Raw genomic sequence first — 11,309 nt, forward strand, 5'->3', positions numbered from 1 at the left:
TTTTTTTTCCTGAGACAGGGTCTCACTATGTGCCTGTCCTGGAACTCACCATATAGACCAGGCTGGCCTAGAACTCCCAGAGATCCACCTGCCTCTGCCTCCCAAGTGCTGGGATTACACCTAGATTTTAAAAAGTTTTTTTTTTTAATTACATTTATTTGTGTCTGTGTAAGTGTGTAGCACATGTGTAGAGGCCATAGGCCAACTTTCAGAAGTCAGTTCTCGCCTCCATCATGTGGTTCCCAGGAGTCTGTCTTAGCAGCAGCGCCTTATCTACTGAGCCATCACATTTTTGACTTTTAAAAAGTTGGCCTCTGAGGTTTTTTTCTTTTTTCCCCTTTTTGGTTTTTTAGGACAGAATAGGCAAGCTGGCCTCAAACTCACTATATAGCTAAAACTGACCATCAGGCCACCATCTGGGATTATAGGTGTGCCACCATTGTCTGGCTGTCCATTTTGTATATTTCATAGCTGAGATTTTTAAATGACTAAATACAATATAGTTTACTAACCCTATACTGCTTTACTATCCAGCTGAACTTGCAGTTATATACATAGTTCATCCTCCTTCCTAGCCAGAGCCTTGTGTGTGCCTGCTACATGCTCTATCTAGCACTGAGCCATATCCACTGCTCCATTCCTGTTTTGTTTTTAGTTATAGGAATGTCTTTTGTGGTTTTTTGTTTTGTTTGGTTTGGTTTGGTTTTTTGAGACAGGGTTTTTCTGTGTAGTCCTGGAACTTACTCTGTAGACCAGGCTGGCTTTGAACTCAGAAATCCACCTACCTCTGTCTCCCAAGTGCTGGGATTAAAGGCATGTGCCACCACTACCTGGTTTGAATGTCTTAAAACAGGTAGTTTTTAAAAGAAGGAATTCCAAGCTTGGAGTTTCATAAAAGACACACATACCTGCCTTTTGGGGTATTAGAATTATATTTTTTTAAATTAAAAATACTAATTATTATAGGCTGTGTCAGTATATTAGTTAGTTGGTATAGTTTTGCGTTTTTATTTACTCATATAAAATAAGCCTTTCTTCATGTGGAAGTTTTAAGATTTATAACTTGAGTCGGACAGTGATAGTGCACACCTTTAATCCCAGCACTAGCGAGGCAGAGACAGGCAGATCTCTGTCAGTTTAATGCCAGCCTGGTCTAAAGAGAAACCAGGGTTTTTTTGGGGGGGTATGGTGGTGGGGGATAATATAACATTTTATTTCGGGTGGCTTGTGGTATGATATATGCATGTAGTCTCAATCCTCTGAATGCTGCAATGGGAGGCTCAGGAGTTATATAGGCCAGCCTGTGTGACATATTGAAACCCTATTTTGAAAAACAAAACATTAAGCCTACCAGATGATTAGACAGGAAATGGCACTCGCTTGCCAGTCTGACAGTCAAGAGTTTAATACCTTGATTTGATCCCTGGAGCCCATGGAAACAAAAGGAGAAATCTGACTTTACAAAATCACTTCTCATCATCACACAGTCAATCAGTCTCCCCCCTCCCCCTCCCATGTTTACACACAAAAAATGAACAATTTTAAAAAGTACCCATAAAACCCTTGATTTTATCAATTGTCTTTCTGCTAATTATAGAGATAATATTTAATATTTTCTGAGTTTTGGTATATTAAATTTTAGTATATGGATATACCTATAAAAACTTAAGTAATAAATAACATTTTGTTCTGTTCTAGTTGTCTGCATTCTGTTTCTTTTGTGAGAGTGATTTATGCCTAGATAAGTCATTGTACTGACCATTTAATGCAGACACATATTCTCCTTCTAATTTGCCTGTAATTTTTTAATGTATATATGAATTAGTAATGTATATCACTCTTGTATTTTTTTATTTCAGTGGCCAAGGAAGTTTGCTCCAGCCTTTTATATATTATAGATTTCTTACTCTTCGATATTCCTCTAGAAGAAATCCATATTGTCGGTAAGCTGGTGACTAGCTTAAATGTCTTCTGTGTGGTAGAGTGTCCAGATGTAGAATTTATAACTCTTGGAAATTTCTTAACAGTTTAGAATTTAGAAGGAAGAAGTATCTTTGCAATTTAAGTGTAGGCTTTAAAACTGATTGGGGGTTAGTGAAAACGTAGTTTTGTGGCAGCTAATCTGTGATTCACAGGTTTCCATCCTGATAAATGCACTCTTAAGTCGAAAATGTGCTTACTGCACCTACCCCAGCAAACAGCTTAGCAGCACAGGGCTCCATAGGATGCCATGTTACTGGAGCTGCAGCTGTCTGCTGTGACACAGCACTACAGTAGAGATTCGTGCCAGGTGAAGCTAGCCTTAGAAGAGACTGACATCTGAAGCGTGCTGCTGCTGAGTGTTTACTTTTGCAGCAGTATAAGTACAAATACTGAAGGTTAAACCATTCAAGGATGGGCCGTTGTATTTCTTTTTTATTTTTTAAGGTGCTGCTAGTGCTTAGGAAATATGTGAGACCTAAGCCCCATTCTTAACGACTTTCTTAGTTGAACAAAGATGATATGTAAAAATTCACAAGTCAGTATACAGTAGTATCTCCTTAAGCACACTGTAGCTTCCTATACTTTTTGTTACATGAGGTCTAAAAAGCTCATAGCCATGCAAGGTGGTGCACATCGAGTGCTCTGGAATCAAGAGGATACCAAGTTCAGGCACAATGAGTAGTTAAAATTATCCTTGAGGATACACCAAACTGACTTCTAGTCCAGTATACATCATTTTGTATATGATGTGTATGTATGTATGCATGTATAGTATGTAATAAAGGGTACTTCGTATGTAGTATAGGTCAGATAAGGAAGGCCACTTAGCCTGGGAACAAACAAAGCAACACAGTACTGTCAGAGCTGTAGCAGGAAACAGAGCAAGATCACACCAGATCCTGTGAGCTCTTGGGTAGGTTTTAATATGAAAAGAGCTAATTTGATCAGTATCCACCTTATAAGCAACATTCATTGAATGTGTTCCATGTAGTCGCCATTGACTTCACTATAGTACTGAAACTCCTAGTGTCCAGAAAAGGTGTGAGAGAACATTCACTTAAACTGCAGATTGCCCATGCTATATAATCTTTCATTCGTTATTTAGAATGATTTGAATTTGTCTGTAAAATGTGAAAACTGACTAACAAAGAAAAAAAGTAATCCTTTTTAGATATAACTGTATGTTTTTAATGTTTTTATTAATTCTCTACTCAAAAAAGACACCTCTATGGATTTTGGAAATGTTGTCTGTGATGAGAAGGGAGTGCTCATGCTGCCCTGGCTGGCTCTCCATCTCCTGCACTAGCAGCTGAGGGCTAGGACTGCCAGCTGTGCGTGGGTTCACCTTTTATATATTTCCTACAGTGTACTCGAGTTCATCTTTTACTAAATGGTTTGGGCTTTGTTTGTTTTGAGACAGGGTGTCACTGTGTAGCCCTGGCTGTCCTGGAACTTACTATGTACACCAGGCTGGCCTCGAACTCAGAGATCTGCTTGCCTTTGCCCATCCCCCCTCAAGTGCTAGGATTAAATGTGTACGCCACTTTACCCCGCTACTTCTTTAAATTCTTTTTGCTCAACCTTTTCTTCTGCATTTCTTAGCGTTGTTTATACTCATTGTCGTTTTCTTGTGTTTCTGAACAAAACTACTTTGTTTTACAGGAACTTGTTTAATGAGCTGAGGATTGTTGTTGAACACATTATCATGAAGCCCTCCTGCCCACTGTTTGTGAGAAGACTGTGTCTGCAGAGCATTGCCTTCATTAGCAGGCTGGCACCAACAGTTGCGTAGTTTAACATCTAGTTAAGCTGTGTTTAGAAGATTAGCATTAGTAGCTGGTAACTCTGATAGGGGTCCCAAATTGCAGGTCTAACACTGACCTCAGTTCAGTTTTCATGATTTACAGAAATGCATCTCAGTGCAAAAATAATGATTTTCCTGGCATGTTAAATCAAGCCTTTAACACTTTGAGAAAATTTTACTGTACATTACTGTTTGTGTTTATGTAAGTTTGTATTTAGTGATAAATGTTACTAAATTGTTTTAGATGCTGCTGTGCCTACATCATGAAATACATTTATTTCTTTTAAAAAGAATTCTGAAATTTGTTTTACCCTAACTATTAACCCAAGTTATGTCTGGAATGAGCTCCTTATGGTACTAGATGAGTTGAGTATATTTTGAGACAGTATTTTTCCATTCTGTAATTTTGGCTGAGATTTTAGCAGAAGTACATCCCCCTGCAGTTTCAGTTCACATTCTACTTGTGCTGCTTTCTAGGACAGACGTGTCTAGCTGCACCATAACAGAGAAGTTCTATATGTATTTTATGACCTGTGAAGCTCTTGTTTCCATAGCACATCTGTGGCTTTGAAAAGTGTATTGACTGTAAACCTCTTTTGGATTTGATCTTTGGGGTCGTGTAATCATTTACTCTAGAAGACAGTAGTGACACAGACCTACTGACTAACTTTTATAAATGTCAACCAGTAGACTATCAGTGTTGCTATAGTTTGTAGGATTACATAGTTCCAGAATCTTGACTTTAGTTTTCTTGGTTTCTTAGGCTTGAAATTTCCTAGCCATGTGCAGCAGCAGTTCAGATGCCTTTGAAAGGATGTGATTGAAGACAGCATGTGATTACACTTGTATGTTCTGAAATAATGAAGAATATTCTGTAGATACATGTTTACCCAGCAAATATGATTCAGAGGGTTTAATGGAAAGGTTTATGGGTAAGGGAATTAATGGGGAATGGGCTTGGGGAATAGTGGAGAGGAGTAATGGGTGTGTTTCAGCCTGGGAATGCATGGATGAGTTGGGGGGATTGGATGTATAATGCATCTGTGATTGAGGCTGTACAATATGTTCAGTTCTTTTAATTGAGTTCCCATCTATTCCTTTATAAATGCCATTTTGATCCTTATTACTTACTGTTGCATGATTGGAAGTACTTAAAACACTGCACAATTTTAGTATACAGTAATGTAAGACAGCTTTTTGGTTTTTTGTACTCAGTTCTATCTGCATGTAATTTGGATTTTTCACATACATTCATTAGTAACTTAAAACATCAGTTTTCTTTTTAAGTTCCTAATCTATAGAAAGGTGATAGTCTTGGGATAGATTTCCAGAAAATACTACTTGATAGCTTAGCTTTAACCAGCTACTTTTATATTTTTGTAATATTTATCCACCAAGTTGGAGAAGCAACCTCATAATATCCAGTTGATTTTTTTATGTGTGTGCCTAGCCTCCTTATCACTATGTAATCTGATGGTTTTAAAAATACAACTTTGTGGAGCAATAAACTGACTATCTTGTAATGTAAACATTGATTTCTAATGATGTTTTAAAACATTGTCTTGAATGACATCGAGTTCTGGCAGCTAAAGGCATATTTATTTTGAAATGTTTTTTTTCTCCTACATTTTTTCCCCATAGTCTTGGAACATTTTAGATTTATAAAAGCGTCAAAAATAGTGCTGAGAATGCCTGTGCATCTCTTACTTGTTTATTTTTATATTAGCATCTTCTTTTAATTGGTAGGATAGTTATGCAAAGTAAAATATTAACTTTGGATCAGCTAAAGTACAAAATATGTTTGTATTTCACCAATTTTTTCATTTGTGTTGTGTGTGGGCTGTGTTTGTACCTGGATTGCCTTTTATGTTTCAAGGCCTATAAGTGAGTTTGTTCTTTATGATATTGGTTCAAAAACTTTACTTAGAAGAGCTAATTCATGCTGACTTTAACAAGAGTTTTTTTCTTAAAATTGTAGTTTCAAATGCTTAGTGATATAATTAAGGCTCTTTAATGATATTGCAGAATTTCATTATTTCTGATAACTTGTGCATGAGTGGAAATATTGATTTGTTCCTTAAGGGAAGGTGTAATATATTCTCAAGCCCATGAAAAGGCAAATTTTATAATTTGAACATTACTAGATGTTAGTTTGCATGATGTTGCAGTTAGAAATATTATACTCTGTGTGAATATGTACAATCAGCTGATCTCGAATCTGAAGTTAGTGTTTTCATGTACACATGTCAAAAATTAGGACATGGACTAGTATATAAAGTGGATGTAGCAGGAGAAATTTAATACTGCCTAACTAAGCAGTTTAAAGAAAGTTGACTTATCATGCAGAATATCTAGTGCTTTAGAAACTGGAATGGTGCTGGTGTTTTTTTAAACCTTGTTGGACAAGTGGAAGCCTCAGACAAAGTCTGTTGTTTTCTAATAAGCATTCTAATTCCTTCTGTATACTTCCTCTCTCACCAAGTTGGCTGTATTGTGATATTAATCCATAGAGAATTTCTTAAGTATAATTTGTATTCAAATTTCCTTGAAATAAAATTTCACTAAGAGATTCTTTTGGAAGAAAAACAAGAGAGATAGCTAATTTCAAAGATTAAGTTGGGATGCTTGTCAGAGAATGCCAAGGCAAGCTAGTAACAAACCTGAAGTTGATCTGGAAAATGAATGGATGCTGTTAAATAAGAATTGCATAGCTTTCAGTGGGTATAAAGATGTAGACAAAAATTTGAATTGGGTTTGTAAGTTTAGCAAATACCCTGGATAGGAACATGAATCCATGTATAATAAGACAGAGCTGAAACCAGGTCTCTATAAACATTTCAGATGGGAAAGTGAGCACCTGTGACTGTGGTCAAAAAGAAAAAACCTCCCAGGTAGTGTATTGGAATTTGTATCGATTAATTCACGCAGGGAGAAAATCGCTAAGGACAGTTAGGTTTATGATCGATAGGTGTCACTGTTTCCTTGGTAGTCCCCATTTTCACAAGTTGGGTTAGATTATTCTGTGTTAACTTAAAGTGCTTAGTAGACTATAACACTAAGTATCTTAGTTCTATGACCCCTTTAATTCAATAGTGGACAATTATTTGGTAAATATTTACTATATGTGCTGGGAGGTGAGACTGGGGATTGCACCCAGGGCCCCTTGTTCTACCACTGAGCTATATTCCCAGCTTATGAGTACCATTTTATAATAGTAAAACACTTTAAAGAAGTACATTGTCAACACAAGCCAGTAAAACAGGGCCCAGTTGGGAGTGGCATGTGTGCTATTGTCTCTTCTTTTAGGTCTCAGCCGGTCATCCAAGTACATTAATTGTTAAAGTTATTCTTTCCCTTTTTCAAATGTTCAAAGAAATGATAATTTTTCTAATATATAGAGATGGAATTTTAATTTTTTCATGATTATTTTGTAGGTACACTAGATAGAATCGGTTACACTACAATTGAGATTTTCTTTTCCCCCTGTAATTTTAAAGCACTTGAGTGTTTGGATACTATATCAGTAATACTACCTGGATTTGAAAATCGAGTGAAGTTTATAAACACAACAAATTTTCATACCACCACTGAAATTCCCTGGGTCAGGGAAATTCAACACTGACAATGTGTTGGTATAGTTCAATAGGCACTACATACCTTTGGAGGGCTGGAGTTGTTTCTCAACAGCTCTTTAATGCACATGGTCTTTTATAGTGTGACTGCAAAGCCATTCTTGGAGCTGGTATCAATCAAGGATATCAAAGGAACTGCTGAGAATTTGAAAGGTTTCCTGTAGTTAATCAATGTGAATTTTGTGATTTTGCAATGGCACTTAAGTGGCCCATTCAGAATGGATGGTGAAGGCTTCTCTCTGTGGCCTTCCTTTTGTGATGCACATGCCATATAAGCAGCCCACATCATGAGTAGGAGTCAGTAGTGACTGAGGAGCACGCGTATTCTTTGTATCTCAAGTGGCTCTTTCTTAGAAAACCATAGGAAAAAGATTACTGATAGCTGTGTTTGCTAGAGTCTTTTAATGATTGGCTATTGTAGGAGAAAGAAGGGCACAAGAGTCATACCCTTCTTTCCTTCCTTCCTTCTTTTCCTTCCTTATTTCCTTCTTTTTTTCCTCATGAGACAGGGTTTCTCTTTGTAGATCAGGCTGTCCTTGAACTCAGAGATCCTCCTGTCTGCCTCTGCCTTCCATCTTTCCTAGTTTTTTAAAGGTACATTAAAAAATAGGCTCAGCATTTTTTAAACTAACCTTGTTGTTCATAACATTTAATTCCAAATGTTTACTATTTTTTTTGTAACTTTAAGGACAATTCCTTTTGATTAGTTTTTGTCTACATGTATCTGTTGAGACCAAAAGAGCAAACTCTTGGCCAGGCAACACTTACGATGTGTATGTATTGGAACAAATATACAAGGCTTGCAGAGATTAGCAATATTCATAAGAACTATTTGATTTATAAATGCATAGCTTCCCGTGCTTGATACAATGGGATCTATTGAGCTTAGAAAATTTGTATATACAGTACGTCAGCACTTCTTACTAACTTCTCTTGAATCCATTTTTAATATATTGTACAGGTTGGGGAGTTATATATACTCTTCAAGCCACTATTATCCTGGCTATAAATTTATAAAATAAATTGAAAAATTCATCATTCTCCTGTATTCAAGACCAAAGCACATAATGCTAATGTAGGGCTCAGAGGAGAAATATAGTTCTCCTGCATATTTGAGAAAATGTGGAGTCCTTTCAAGAAAATGTAATAAACGTAATAATTGTAGCCTGCTGACACTAAGGAAAAGGCCCTCATTCGCTCTTTCTTTTATGCAGCAATTTACTGGTCCCTGCTGATCTTCAAATTGGATCACTGTAGTAAATTATCCATGCCGGTACTGGGGAAGTAAGCCCTAGGATCCATATTTGTTTTGTGTTCTGCTTAAATCAGCAAGAATGATAAATTTGATGGTGTGAAATTGGAAGTATCAAGGGCTTTCGTTGGTGACTGCACAAAGTCATGTCTCCACCTGGAATTTATTGTGACCTTTTTTCACTGTATGTGCTTCGTATGTCTAATATTTATTTCAAAACAAATTAAATTGTTCTTCCTTCATCTATAATGTTTTACCTAACATTTTATCGATGTAAAGTCAAATTGTTTAATAAAAGTCTTCCTGGATTTAAGCAGGTTTAGAAATGCTATGTTGTACAAGTACGTTTACAGTCAGAACTCAGCTTTGTTTTGTTCCTAATTGCTTATTGTTAGAAGAAGGTGAGGCTGAGTGCGTCTGTTGTCCCCACCTCTTTACAGATAACAGAGATCTGTGATGTTGAAGACTGGGACTTGGTAAGAGACGACACTGGATAGCTCAGTTGCTTGCTTCTATACATTTTTCTTTCATGAAATGGAAAGTCTGGTGGATGCAGTAGTTATACTTCATTGATTCACAATATACAGTATATCCAAAGTTATCAGTCGATATCAGATAACAGAATCCATTTTCCTTCTAGGTACCTTGAAGTGGTAGATATTTTCTGTGTTGATTGAACAGCCTATACTTATGCTATAAGCTAGATATATAAGCCCTTTTCCACTTCTATAATGCAATCTAAAAGACAGATCACTTTAAGCAGTTAAGAGCACTGGTTGCTCTTCCAAATGGCCTGAGTTCATTTTCCAACAACATGGTGGCTCACAGCCATCTATAATGAGATCCGATGCCCTCTTCTGATTTGCAGCTATATATGCAGATAGAACAGTCATACAATAATAAGATCAATTTTATAGAAAGGCAGTTCTGATAGGTGGAAAAGAGTGGATTAATTCTTTATCCATATATGGGGGATTTAGCTCATTAGTGCAATCTCAAGAACCCTGAGTTTGATCCTCAGCTCTAAAGGAGATAGGGGGAGCTGACAAGGGGGGTGCAGAAGAGTCCAAAGGCAACTAGAGTTAGCTGTATAAGTAGGAAAAAATGTTTGGCAACCCAGAATATAAGTGTTTGGGGGCTCTGGGGATAACTAAGCAATAACACACTTCTTTCTCTAATATGTACAAGTGAGACCCTGGATTTGCTCTCCAGCATTATATGAAAGTTAAGAAAAGTTGATTTTCTAAAGTTTTTAAAAATGTATTTATTCTTTTATATGTGTGGATGTTTGTGTGTGTGTGTGTGTACCTCATTTATGCCTGGTGCCTGTGGACGTCAGAAGGTATCAGACTTCCTGAAACTGTAGTTTACAGATGGTTGTAAGGTGCCACGTGGGTGCCAGGAACTGAACATAGTCCTCTGGAAGAAGAGTGTGTACTATTAACCACTGAACTAATTCTCCAGCCCCTTCCTAAAGATTTTTAGGGAAGGTTATTTCGGAGACATACCATTGTTGATTCATAATATAGCTTTGTGTGTCTGTTTTAAAACAAAGGTGAATTCTTTGGAGTGTCTTACACCATAATTCTGAGGGGTTTTTTGTTTGTTTTTTGTTTTTTCAGCAGGCTGTCTTTACATGGACCTATCTGGCCTGGAATTTACTATGTAAATTTATGGTGAAACTCATAAGTGATCTGCCTGCCTTTGCCTCCCAAATGATGGGATTAAAGACATGTGCAGCTACACCCAGCTCCAAAATTCTGAACTTTGGGAAGATCTACTCATTCCTTGGTTAAATGGAGACTGCAGAGATCCTAGAGAGGGGGGGGTGTGTAACTAAGAATCCTCTTAAAGATTTATCTTTAGGCTGGGGAGATGAGTCAGTGGGTAAGAGTGCTTGCCCTGCAAGCATGGGGATCTCAGTTCAGATCTGAAGAGTCCGTGTGAAAAGCTGGGTATGGTTGCACACCTGCAGGTAACCCTGGCACTAGGAGGGGTAGAAATGAGGAAACACCTCTGACCACCATCTTGCTCCAGGTTCACTGAGTGACGCTATGTTGAGCAAATAAGTGGAAATAAACAGAGCAGGACTTCTATATCCAGCCTCCATGCACGTATACACCACTCTTCTACCACACACGTGTATCATGCAAGCTTTAAACATACATGAGAGTTGACAGATGCAGTGCAAAGTCTTATTGTGCAGAGTGCAGAACTCTCTACCTTGGCCTGTTATCCCATTTACTTTTCTCACTATTTAAATGATTTCACATTATATTCTGAGTAAAAAAAAAAAAAAAAAAAAGGTCATGTATCTTTAAAAGAATATCTTTTAAGATCAGTGTGAAAAATCTAAGCAATTGACATAGATAACTTTAGGCTGGCTGATAGAAATAAGGCTTTATAACAGTGATGTGCTGGCTGTTTATGCCAACTTGACACAAACTTAGTATCTAGGAAGAGAAACCTCAATGAAAAATATGCCTCCACAGTGCTTGTGGACATCCACTTGATTACTAATTGATGTGGAAGTGGCCTAGTCCACTGTAGGTGGTACCATCCCCAAGCAGCTGGCCCTAGGTTATAAATGGAAGCCAGTTGGTGCTGGCCAGTCACAGTGATTTTTTAATGGCTTCTC

General features: G+C 37.2%; 1 protein-coding gene across 2 annotated transcripts in view; it reads left to right on the forward strand.

The window, feature by feature from the left end:
* Tmem33 (transmembrane protein 33) overlaps nt 1-8,979 on the forward strand; it is a 20,951-nt gene extending 11,972 nt beyond the window's left edge. The window contains exons 7-9 of one of the 2 annotated variants that reach the window (XM_031342524.1): nt 1,860-1,943; nt 3,646-3,766; nt 4,551-8,979. In XM_031342524.1, the coding sequence (XP_031198384.1) occupies nt 1,860-1,943; nt 3,646-3,766; nt 4,551-4,556 (211 nt within the window). In that variant the 3' untranslated portion in view covers nt 4,557-8,979. Of the gene's footprint in view, nt 1-1,859; nt 1,944-3,645 lie in introns of both variants that reach the window. The other variant, XM_031342523.1, reaches the window with a different exon arrangement.
* Nucleotides 8,980-11,309: the final 2,330 nt, after the last annotated feature.

The sequence above is a fragment of the Mastomys coucha genome, unplaced genomic scaffold (assembly GCF_008632895.1).
Source record: "Mastomys coucha isolate ucsf_1 unplaced genomic scaffold, UCSF_Mcou_1 pScaffold22, whole genome shotgun sequence".
In the NCBI taxonomy this organism is placed as follows: Eukaryota; Metazoa; Chordata; class Mammalia; order Rodentia; family Muridae; genus Mastomys; species Mastomys coucha.